Source organism: Enoplosus armatus, chromosome 6, assembly GCF_043641665.1.
Source record: "Enoplosus armatus isolate fEnoArm2 chromosome 6, fEnoArm2.hap1, whole genome shotgun sequence".
NCBI classification, from domain to species: domain Eukaryota; kingdom Metazoa; phylum Chordata; class Actinopteri; order Centrarchiformes; family Enoplosidae; genus Enoplosus; species Enoplosus armatus.
The window spans coordinates 5,973,970-5,986,805 of NC_092185.1; the positions used below are offsets into that span (position 1 = coordinate 5,973,970).

General features: G+C 39.4%; 1 protein-coding gene across 1 annotated transcript; it reads left to right on the forward strand.

The window, feature by feature from the left end:
* The first annotated feature begins 465 nt into the window (after positions 1–465).
* On the forward strand, positions 466–8,852 carry ciao2a (cytosolic iron-sulfur assembly component 2A). The gene is made up of 5 exons (XM_070907489.1): positions 466–689; positions 1,584–1,748; positions 4,984–5,033; positions 7,144–7,189; positions 8,188–8,852. Exons 1-5 carry the CDS (start codon positions 566–568, stop codon positions 8,286–8,288), a joined length of 486 nt encoding a protein of 161 aa, XP_070763590.1. The 5' UTR covers positions 466–565; the 3' UTR covers positions 8,289–8,852.
* Positions 8,853–12,836: the final 3,984 nt, after the last annotated feature.

Sequence of the window (12,836 nt, forward strand, 5' to 3'; positions counted from 1 at the left end):
CATACCATTCAATAAGAAATAAAATGAAATAAGGAAAGTACATCATAGAGTACAGGGTTTACATACAAATCAATCAAATATTTTAAATAAAATCTATGTTCAATTTGTTTTCAATAGAACTGGTTGTATTTTAAATTTTAGGCATACTAAAAATGAGTCAAATATAAGTGCAGCATTAACAAATGTTCAAATAATATTTACACTTGATATCACAAGTTGAAAACGCAACTAAGCTTTCATCAATGAGATCAAACATCAAGGGGCGTAATTAATATCTAACAATATCACATTTATAATAGAACTGATAAATAGCATCACGTGACGGATCATTCATCGATTGCTTTTCCCTGTAGAAAAATATAGGAAGCGGAAGTGAGAGAGACGTTGGCTGCAATAGAATCCGCTGATCTCTATACATTATATATTTGGAGTGTAAACCGTTCGTTGCTGTTGATAAGATAGAGATCTGCTGAGGCTGCGTGCTGCTGTCCACCAACGGCAGGGTCTCTGTTTTCCTGTCAAAGTCACTACAGTTGGTCTCCTTTACTATGGCGTTTCCTAAAAAATGGAAATAGTGGTCAGCCTTGTGTCATTAACTGTCACCAAGGTTTTACAGTTTTCTGGACTTGTCGACAACAGGAATGACCTAAAGACTAAAAAGATGGAGGAGAAAGCGTTAGAAGTCTACGGTGAGCGAAGGCCGAACGTCACTGGTGTCAGCGAAGATAGGTGGACTGTGGAGGTCCCAAACATTGCGATGTTATTTAATGAGTTCATGCCCGAGAAACTCTCTCATTGAGGCCGTAACAGGCATCGAGTGGGTTCGTGTACGTTAGAAAACAGCACACCAGACTCTACTCAAAAATTATTTAAATATGGGCTTTCTTGAGTGTACTGACATCCATAGAGCACTCCTTGAGCACGGCTAAAAGACGTAACTTGTGATATAGTTCAACAAACGGCGCCGAATTTAAAATCAATATATATTCTAGGTGTGAATGAGTCGTGCGCTGAACTTTTAATATGTGTTCATATGTATTTTATTATGGTGGGCGTAAGAGAAGTGTTAGTGAAGTGAAGTAGCTAAGTTATGAGTTTGGTGTGGTTGTAGTGAAAGGCACGAATGACCAGTGGTGGTACAGAACTCAAATAGATGATTCTCTAAATTGAGTTTGGTGTGTTTGTACTGAATGGCACATATTGGGATTAGTACTAGAATAGAACTCAAACATAAGGGTTTTCTGAATGGAGCTTGGTTTGATTGGAGTGAATGGCACATTTTGGGACTACAGAGCACTTGTATAGAACAATATCTGATTTTCTGAATGGAGTTCGGTGTGGTTGGAGTGAGCAACATACTGGGAATAGTACTGGTACAGTAGTTGTTTGGGCTTTGTAGTGTTAAAGTTTGAATTATATAGTGAAGTTTAGATTATAGAAGCAAAAGTTTTTTTTTTTCTAGATCAAGAAGTTTCTTTCAGTTTATTGGTTTCAGGGCACTTAGACTTTCATTACTTTCTAGTTTTAGACTTAATGTTAGTTTGAGTAAACAGTGACACATCTTGTTTCCTGCCTTCTATCAGATGTGATTCGATCAATCCGGGACCCGGAGAAGCCCAACACCCTGGAGGAGCTGGACGTGGTGACAGAGAAATGTGTGGAGGTCCAGGAGCTTGGAGAGGACGAGTACCTCATCATTATCAAGTTTTCTCCAACCGTCCCTCACTGCTCTCTGGCTACTCTGATCGGTGAGTCACTCTGCTGACGACACAACTAGCATGAACCAGAAAAAAGCTAGCTGATGCATCAACCAGGGTCTGATTCTGCCTGTTTCTATTTTGAATGCATTCAGGTTTATTCAGGGCTTACGTTAATCGTTAATCAAACCATTAAGTCTATTATCACTGTAAATGAGAAATGGAAGGAAGTATTATGTGGCTTTACTAAATATGCAAATAACAACCCTTTTTATATTACAGGGAGTCACTTTCTTCGATGTTAACATAAAAATGCCACTTGATGAGGCTTTTAAAGGAATAACTCATCCACAAACGAGACACGGCATGCACAACAAATAGACAGAAAGATTATTCCTGCTGCCAGAAAAGTATGAAATTCAGTCAGTATTGGTGTATATGTTGGCCAAAAAGTAACAAGAAATTGCAATACAGAATAGAGTGTAGAGGAATAGTTTACCCCTTTGTTTTTATTATTACTCTTTGTTTTTTATTACATCAGCGACCGCTGTGGCCTTTAATTTTCTGCACTGCTACACACAATTTTGTAAGTTCCATAAAACTTTTAATAGCTGAGATTAGAAATTGAGGCTGAGGAGCCGATGTGTCATTATCACATCAGTGTGACTGGTACTGCAAACGAAAGCTTGACCCTTCACCTCATTACTGTTGGTCTGTTGGTGGTGATCAATCTAATCTCTTAGCAGCAGTGGCAGTCAGAGAATGTGAATAAGAGGAATCGGTGTGTTCACGTCCTAGATAACAGAGTTGGACTCGAGCAGTAATTCCTTCAGAGAAGCAGCATGTGTGAGCATCGAAAAACATGAAGAAAATCATTTTTATGCCAAATTACATCTTTGCTATTCATGTATTCAAATCTGTGTGACTTGTTTCTGAGTTCTCGTGAATAAGTTCTCTGTGTTAGTAGTTCTTAACTTTATTCTTGGCTGCAAAGCCATTTTCCTTTGGGGAGACAAAATACACACACACACACACACACAAAAAGAAAAAAGAACACAAATAAAGCTGAAGCTTGACTGACTGAAGCTTTTTTCTCCCTGTCAAACGGATCGCTGGAGGATAAATATTTGATTTGGCTTTCGTTCATATACATACACACATTAAATTGGATTCAGGAGTCCATTAGCCCCAAGATAATAAATGGGCACAAGTCCAGCGCTGGAACAGACCACTGACTGCAGCCAGACTCTGGTTTAATGACTTAATGTTTTATTCCCAGTACTCTCTGTCTGTTTTCAGGCTCCCATCAGGGTGAATAATACACAATATTGTCTCGTCAGTCAGTAATTAGATAATTTTATTACCCACATTTTCACTTGCAATTTATTACTTAGGCGTATAACCAACACAGTTATCCAGAGAGTTTTATAATGAGTGTGCAGGGCAGTTCTTCCACACCACACTGGGAAAACCATTTCTTTATGGAGCTGGCTTTGGGCACAGGGACATTGTCTCGTTGAAACAGAAAAGGGACACAAAGCTGGCGACACAAAGTTGGAAAAACGCTGTTGTCTAAAATACAATTGTATGCTGGAGCATTAAGATTTAGAATTAAGAGGCTTAAGGTTGTCCACATACTTTTGGCCATATAGTGTATATGTTCTGAAGTATTTTAAGATTTCATGCTGCGACAGGTTTGGATAAGATTTAACTCATGATTAATTTAACATGAGAACAGTTGAACCACCATATGTTGTTATGGGACATTTATTATGATTCAATTACATGGAAATACAGTCAAAGACAATACTGAATTATCATCCAGCTAGTAAACTCACTTATTATTGCCTCTGTGCACTATCCGCACGCAGCATTCAGTTTGAGTCTGAATGAAGTGACAGATTTTCCCTCCATCCTATATTCATAGTCGGATGAATAGTTAACCTGAAATGATCTGGGCCTCTCTTGACTCTTACTGTGTGTCAGAGGGAAGCTTTCTGTGCAGCAGATGATTTCCTGACCAGAGGGGGCTGCTGGCGCTTCGCTGTCTTCTCTCAGATGTCCTGCAGCCTCACTGTGGAGGGCAGCTGCTGGCAGAGGCTTTTTAACACGGCTGTAGGTGGATTGACCCACATCCCTGCATCCATTTTGGAACATTTTGCTGCCCATTTCCAGCAGCTCCAACAGCGTTTGATAGCAGAATCAGTGAAACACCAGAGGTAAAAGATGGAAGATTTGGTGTCAGTCCAATGGAAGAGGGAGAGCTTCTTTCTTTGACAGAAATCTACCAGAGAAAAAAGACCAAATTCTAGTAGAAGAATTACAGCAGCAGGAAGTAGACCAGAATGCCTTGCAGCTGCAGGGCAGTTGGAAGTTTGAGTAAAAAATGAAGGATTGTGCAAATTTGTGATTGGAAGTCTTTCACGTTTTTTTGACATTTCAAACACCAAATGATCAATTGAAGGAATAACCGGCACATCATCCAGGAAAATAATAATTAGTTGCAGCCTTAGTGGTGACATCAGCGGGTGAAATCTGACACTCAATTATAATTACTCAATAAACCATTAACCCCTTGTATTGACTATAAATCCAGCTTGACTCCAGTGCAGTCGGTGCCAAACTGTTCACTCATGTTTTTAGTCTACTGAGTTGCAATATGAAACACAACTGGCTGTTACAAACAAAAAGAGCATAGAAACTAAGTGGGGGTATGTGGCTTTTTTTAATTGCAAAAGTCCTGTGTCTGTATCAGAATGATGGTAAGAAAGTGTACTGAAGTTTTTTTGTGAATTATTCAGATTTGTGGAAGACAAGGATATTCTCACGTTAATCGATTTCCCACCCTACCTACAACCCTTATCACTGACTGAAATAGATGAAGGAAAAAAAATACATAAAAGAATTGATAACACTTGACATGACATTATAACCTCTGAATCTCAGACTGAAGAGATTTAATTCACATTCATTAAACTGGGGTTCAGATTCCCATTACTCGTTTCTCGTTGGAAATGAGATTCTGTCATCCTCCAGTAAGGGGTACTAGAATTGCAAATGTGTTAATTACTCAGATTTGTTTGTTTGATATTGACCATCCCACTTACTGTTTTCTGCTTGTTTGTTTCTGTTCCCTCTTTTTTAGCAGCAGCAGCATAATTTCCCAGCAGACATAATTAAAGTCTGACATAATCTTCTCATAATCTGCTGGAGTCCTGACATGTTGCTTTTCGTCATCTGTGAGCAGTGTCTCTGTGTGTGATGGTGATGTTTTATGTGTCTGCAGGCCTGTGCTTACAAGTGAAGCTGCAGCGATGTTTGCCATTCAAACACAAGGTGAGTACCAGAACAGTGACTTGTTGTTAAACTTGTTGTTAAAGATAAGTGCACTGAAATTCCAAAAAGACATAATTACTCACTCCTCTATTGACATTTAGCCATGCAGATAATTTAGTTTTTATTTGGTATTGAGATATCTGCCTCCCCCCCTGTACAATGGAAGTGAATGCAGTTCTGTTTCCAGAAACGGCATTCCCGTTGCTCCAGTCTGAACAGTAACAGTATCAGACTTTATCAGACGAATTTGTGACAACTGCTTCCCCCGTCATCATCCCCTCCCATGGGACATTCAAAGCCTCTGTAATGTCAAAAAATATCTTTTTGTGAAATTTTTCAGTTCCCAAAAAGCCACAATATTACAGTGAATTGAGTGAGTTGTGCTGTAGGCTACAATTTGAGCCCTGTTGTTTTTAGCCTATATTCTAATGACGGCACCATTAAAGTATGCTGAATTAGCTGTTAGCAGCTCCTGTTTGCAGTGTACTCATGGATGTACAGGCAACTGTCACTGGATTACTTTGATTCTGAAGAAAACTTAGAAACATGATGGTTCTCAGGCAAGTTCTGTAGTTATGAGGAGCGCCTTTTTTCTATGATTTCTAAGCAGTTATGGACGTTTATGTGATATGGACATTGACATTGACAAAATATGTGTATCATGTCTGTGACTGAGTTATAAATCAGAGAAGGAGTGCAATTTTTGAAGCAAATTGTAGTACCTGAACCGCCCCAATGATCTGTGTGTCACAGCTGCTGCTTCAACTGCTAACCGTGTTGGTGAGCGGCCAAATCAGCAGCCAAACAATAAATACCTTTCTGTTGTTTTTAAAACATGAGCATGCACCTGCCCCTTTTGCCTCACGTCAAACCAATCAAACACTCCCAGACAACAAAAGAAGGCGGGGAAGTTGAAGAGACGGGACTTCTGGAGCTCAGTTCAGCAAGGAAACGGTTGTTGTTTCATTAACAAGTCAAAGAGTACATCTCTGACGAACAGAGAGAGGCAGTACTCTGTGAACAGACTTCCATCAACACAGCTAATTAGCTGTTTATTCACAACCCACTTTTAGAGGTCGAGGGTCATGGAGAGAGGAATTCTTGGACGGCCATTAAACAGACAGCAGGTGGAGAGCAGCATGCTTTATCTCTGCAGCATTAATGCAGATTTACAAACAAGATGAGTAGCCTCTTGATTAGAGAGTGTTTTCTACCAGGAAGCTGCTGAACATGTGCTCGGTGTAGAGAGCACGACGAGCATAATGCAGCTTCACACTGCAGTCCTGTGGTAGGAAACGTTTATTAAAATCAAGTACAGACTGTAGACTAATTTCAGCTCCACTAATCAGTATGTTTTAAATGAATAATGGATCAAATGTCTCTACGGAGCTTTTGAGCCTCTTTTAGCTCCTAATTTTGGTTTTGTGTCACATTTACTATCTGGATCAGTCTCAGTGTTTCCAGCATCAGCAGGGTGGCTCTGGTTAACAATACTCTGAGACTAGCTGGTAAACATAGTGGAGCATTTAGCAGCTAAAGAGCCAGATGTTTCCCTCAGGAGTTGGTGGAGACTACAGCCAAAAGGACTAGATTAGGAACAGTAATGTCGAGATTTAAGTTAGAAATATAATTAGCTATCCCTGTAGAACAAGCTAATGTCATGTGACTTCACAACTAAGAGATATGATGTAACATTATTACCATAACCATCACTACTCTTGGCATCACACTTAATTTAAGTCATTGGTAGGGAACAGGTTTTTTTTCATTCTCTCACCAGTGACCAGGAAATACACTTGTTGGGGTATTTGAGAAATGGGAAAACCAGGGGGGAAAAAACAAAACTGCCAGTTATGCTTTATTATGATATACTTATATTTATTGTCTTATGAGCAGCATTTGTACTGTCACCTTTATAGATTATTTATTGTGTTACATTTCTCTGTTGATCTCATTCTGCAATTTTCAATCCAAATTGCCATATTATTATTATATATTCAAAGTGTTTCTTCTTCTCTCTCAAGCTAATAGCTAATGGCTGAATAAATAACACAAAAAATATAGTGCAACTCTGCCTTTTAACATTGCTTGTTTTTCTTTGTCTTCTCAGTTGGAAATTTACATTTCAGAGGGAACCCATTCTACTGAAGAAGATAGTGAGTCTGTTTTATGTATTTTTTCAATTTAAAAGAGCAAATGTTTCTTTAGATCAAACAGCCTCCCACTGAGGCAATTCTCCTGAGTCATGTTGGATGTGCTGCTCTGCACACTGGCTGTATGTCAGCTAGAAATATGCTCAACAAAGTCAGTGTTAGTATTTAAGCGTCAGTGAGGTTAAAGAAACTGTCTGATGCAGTTTCAAAGGAGCAAAATGTTGAACTAAATGTATTTTCCTGAGTGAAAAGAAGAAACAGAATTATCTAAAAGGATGATTCTTATGTTTACTGTAGTGTATTTAATTGTTGGCATACTTATTGGCTGAATTGATAAACAGTAAAGGCTTTTCTCATGCTAGCAGTCTAAAGGGGTGTTAAGACTTGAACGCAAAGAAAACTTTAGAGGTGGCGTTGGTCCAGAGCAAGACTGCAGATATTCATGCTCCCCAGAGGATTAATCCTGATGATTTGGGTGACATCTTGACTTTTTGTGTAGCAGCATTATCAGGTCAAATGTTCCATGACAAAGTATCTCAAAGTCTAAGCCCAATTTCCACTGTACGGCCACCATTGGGACAAACTTCTGATCTGAAAGAGAGTCAGATAGTTTAGCATGAGAGTGTGCTAAAATCTGCTAATTGGCTCTGAACACAAAGTACAGAAAGTACAGCTGAGGCTTGTGGGAATGTTAGTATTGCAGATATTTGGTCATAAACCAAAATACTGGACAAATTGAAGCTTTGACCTGATGATGGCATTAGAGGAAAAATCAGGAGATCATTGTTGAATCAAGTTGAAAAGATATATAATCTGAGAACCGTGAATGTTTGTTCAAAATGTCATGGTAATCCAGACTAATGTATCTCAACAACGTTAGATTGACAAACTAGAGCCTCGCTGCTAGCATGAAACAGTGAAGAGGTGCTGTTCTGTTGTGTAGTGCCGTGTTTGTGTTGTCTCATTGTAATTCAGTGGCTCAGTGAAGTTTGTGTGTCCAGTTAACAAGCAGATCAATGATAAGGAGCGAGTGGCGGCCGCCATGGAAAACCCAAACCTGAGGGAGATCGTGGAGCAGTGTGTCACCGAACCTGATGACTAACGGAGGACGCACTACCCACCTTGGAGCATCTGTCTGTCTGTCTGTCTGTCTGTGTGTGTGTGTGTGTGTGTGTGTGTGTGTGTGTGTGTGTTTCCACAGTGCCTGAGGATATTATTCAGATGATCCCTGAGCTCTGTCAAGGCAGAGTCTTGTGTTGGCTCTGGGGAGTTTGCGGGTGTTTGGAGGACTTTCTTGAGAGTCTCCAGTGAGAAGCTTGAATACTGAGAGGTGAAAAAAAGCCAGAATTGAAACTGGAATAAAGCCACAGAAGTGTGTTGACTTTCCGATCATTCCCTGCTGGACGGCCTCGCGGTGAACAGCAGCAGGTCTTTGTTGTCGTCTGCTGAGTTCTGCTTAAGGCTGCATCAGACGCTGCAAAGGAAGTGGGCCAGTGTTTTCATCTTTTCCTGTGTTGACTGTTTTTGGAAGTCCTGTTTTATAAATGCACTCATCCAGTGAATCAGATTCATGAGTAGAATACATGAATCTTTTAGTGGTGAAGATTTTTAAAAAAACTATGTGATGTAAAAAAGAATCAGGTATTAAAAGCTACATCAATGAGAAGCAGCTTTTGAGTCGTGTATGATGTGCCTCACGTGGGTCTTTGAATCAGGAGATCAGTCAAATTTAGCAGATTTAGAAAGTTTCCTACTTTACAGAGTTCCTGTTAACACAAATACACACACATTCCCTGGCTTGGCTCATAACCTTAAAGGGGAACTCTTTTTTTAGACTTGAAGATCAGTTTATTCTACTAATCAGCCTGTGGAACAGTTATATAATATCCTCTGTGGCTTTGGAGGAACTTTGTCAAGTCTGAGAAAATAACACATAGTAACACATAGTGACACATAAACCCTGTGTTACAAACTGGGGGTGTAGAATTTGAAAACAGGCCATCCTTATGAGTCGTGTTTGTGTCACCTGATAAATGCATGTCCTATATTCACTCTCTTTTAGCTCTGTTTTTGGTCTCTACCAACTCCTGAGGGAAATATCTGGCTCGTTAGCTGCTAAATGCTCCACTGTGTTCCCCAGCTAGTCTCTAACTGTGTCTGTCTGCTGTTTGCTGCTGAGCAGGTGGTGTACAGTGGGTTTTGGCTTTTTACATCTTTTTCTCTGATAACGACGCTATGAGAGCAGTGGGAGTGAACCGAAACAGTAAAGTTGGACAGATAAAGAATGAGCTGAAACACACTATAAAACGCCGTAAAGCCGATAATTCTCTGTAGGTCCATCACTACCAGAGACACCCAACACAATGTTTTCACATTGTTATTTGATACATTACGATAAAAAAAAATTGGTTCTAGCTGCTTTAACCAAAACAACTACTTGAAGTGGGCCAATGACTCTCAATGTGCAAAAAATCCTTTCACTCTTAAGGTCTAACTTAACTTAACTAAAAGTTGTCCTCACATACAAAGTAAAAATCCAGGAACACACATTGAGACAGTATTTTTGTGAAAAGGGTGAATCATATATTTGCTTCTTTATTAGCTTTTTAATGAAAATGTAACTTAATTTACATTTTCCAATCCAGTCACCTAATGTTTATTTTTGTTATTTTCTTTGTGTAAGGCTGAGTGGCCTGAAAAAAGGAAATTTGCGTGAAATGTCAGGGTGAATATCAATATATATATAAATCATTCATCAAATCAATCAAACAACTAAGCAGAGCTGTGATTCCTGAAATCAGAAATCAGAAACTGTTTATTGCCAAGTAACATACATTACAAGGAATTTGCCGTGGTCTGAAGGTGCTATTGTTTTGACAACAATATGTAGAATATAAAAGGTAAAATAAGAATAAAAATAAAAATAAGATAAGATAAGATAAATAACAAACAGTGCAGTGACCAAAATAAAGTAAAGTGTCCAGATAAGTGTCCAGTAGGGGGTGGGTGCGTTAATGTAATTCAGGAATCACAGCTCTGCTTAGTTGCTGTAATGGCGGGGCATCACATGTTGGGGGCACTGTTGGTCTTAAAGATCCTGAGAGGAATAAACGAGAATCAGAGCTGCGTCAGGAGCACGGAGCTGAATAAACATCAGAACGGACTGATCCATGTCTTCATTTGAGCTTTGAATTCAATAGATACAACAAGCATTAATAAACACAAAGTTCCACCTGAAGTTGCCGTCCAGAAGTCAGCGTCTGCCTGAAATTCAGAAAATCAGAAGTGGGTGTCCATGTGTGTGTTCTCGATTTAACATATCATCTGCCCAACAGAATCCACACTAAAACCACTCTTGTTGGATTCCTGCAGACTCTTTCCAGCTGAACGGATGAAAACAACAAGGCAGAGGAGCAGGTTTACTCTTTGAGCAGAGAGGACGACCTACTGTGTTTTATAGAGTCTCCTCACACACAAAGACTGATCACACTTACAACCATGACTCTGTTGTTCAGAGGTAAGAAGACTTACATAAAAAGTATCAACAATGTGGAAACACAACAACACATGCTTTTTGAAAACAGGGACAAAATGGTTGAAAATATAGATTTTATTTTATTGTGTTACTATTATTTTAGAAAAGCTGCTCCTGCAGGGACTGATCAGAGTTTCTGACCAACAGGACATCAATGCTCTTTGTGAGGGCAGTGGAGATGTAAATGTACCCTGTGGAGTTCACTAGTGAACAAAACTAAAAAACAGAAAATCAAAAGAAGAAATACAAATCAGAATTTTGTTTTGTCTTCTTTCATGTCCCATTTATCATGTCACGACCTCTGAGATTTCTCTGGTGACCCTTTGGATGGGCCCGAACCCTAGGTTGAGAACCACTGGACTACATTTGCTAACCAAAGTACTTACAACAAGCTAACTGTATATAAAGCAGTTAAAACTAGCTAACCGTGTATAAAGTAGTTCACACTAGCTAACTGTATATAAATGCTGCTCCAACATTGATGCATCGGTATTAACAATCTAATAATGTCAGATAGAATCAGATATCAGTGACAGTTACTCCAAACCAGTACTTTTACTGCTGATTCTGCTGTACATGAGGCTGATAATATGCTTCTGTACTTTAACTTAAGGAGGATTTTGGATGCAAGACTTAATACCTTAATGTAAAAATACTCCACTACCCTTGATTTACTTGTAAATGATGTTAATACTTCTTCCACCGCTGTAAAAAAACAGCGGAAAGTACTTCCTTTGTATTCCCACTGTAACGGGGAGCAGAAAAAGCAAAGTGTAATACAGTGACCCTGGCCAGCCTCACAGCTCCCACACAGCCCTCGTCTCTGATCAAAGCCAGAGTGGAAATGCCAAGCAACAATAAAGCCTCCCAGCACTGGCACATCCAGCAGTTCAGGATGGTGCACAGCAAGTACCTGACTGCTGTGCTGAATTGTCAGCCTGTCTGACAGGGCAGGGGAGGCTGACAGCCCTGCGGGAAAGCCTTTGATTACAGAGGAGGGAGAAGAGGTGATTTGCGTTCAGTGTCAAAACATTATTTTCATGGCTCTAGTAATGAAATTGAGAGTAAGGAGAGGCGAGAGAGCATAAAGACTGCTGCGCTGATTTCAGGTAAACTGGTATTTTCCGTCAGCACGGAGTGTGTGTGTGTGTGTTTTAATAGGGTCTGTGTCTCGTTCGATCCACATTTCAACACATGAAAGTGATATTTCTGTGCTTTTATGCTACAATTTGCATTTGCAATTTGCTTTTCACAATCTCTCTGACCACGAAACCACCTTGCCACCCATTGTCAAAGCTGTAATTCCATATACGTTTTTACATAACGTATAATAAAGTAAATGGTAATGATGTGTTTATTATCAAATGTCAAATAAAACCTCATATTTTTTACTTGTATCATTTTGTTACTGGACAGCTGGTAGTTTTTTCCACCATTTCTATTCTGGTGTTAAAAGAAGCTCTTAGAATTCATCTTTATCACATGTACATCCCACACATCATTCCCCAAACGCCTGTCAATCATCAGCATTAACTGCCAAATGGATAAACACAGGCAGAGGAGAGCTGGACACATGGAGGCAGTTTCAGCACTGTCCAAATGAATCACTATGTTTCCACATGTAGCTTCACGGCTGGTGTGATCCCATGGTCTCTGTGGTTTTCTTCTTGTCAACAAATCCCATGTGCAGACCCAAACCAACAATATGAGTGTGTATTTTTAGTATTTTTTGACTACCCTACCCTGTGTGCGGCTCTCAGCCTCAAGCCCATTTGTTCCTAGACATCAATCTCTTTTGTTTGTTTGTTTTTTTGGACCACTTTTTTATCTGATTGTCTCCATCTCATTTGGTGGGAACACAGAGGCAATACATAAATGAGATCTAAAAGCACTCATACAAAGAACGCTTTATACACAATCTAATTAAGTACCTATACACAATCTCAACAAAACCAGTGTGCCAATACATCTTTATATTATGGAAATCAAAAACTTTCAAATGCAGCAAATTATCAATGCAAATACAGACGCAATGCCAGTACCCACCAACACCTTCTGCTTAATACCTATACACCCAAGGCTGCAGAAAAGAAAGAACCAATAAATAAAATATTA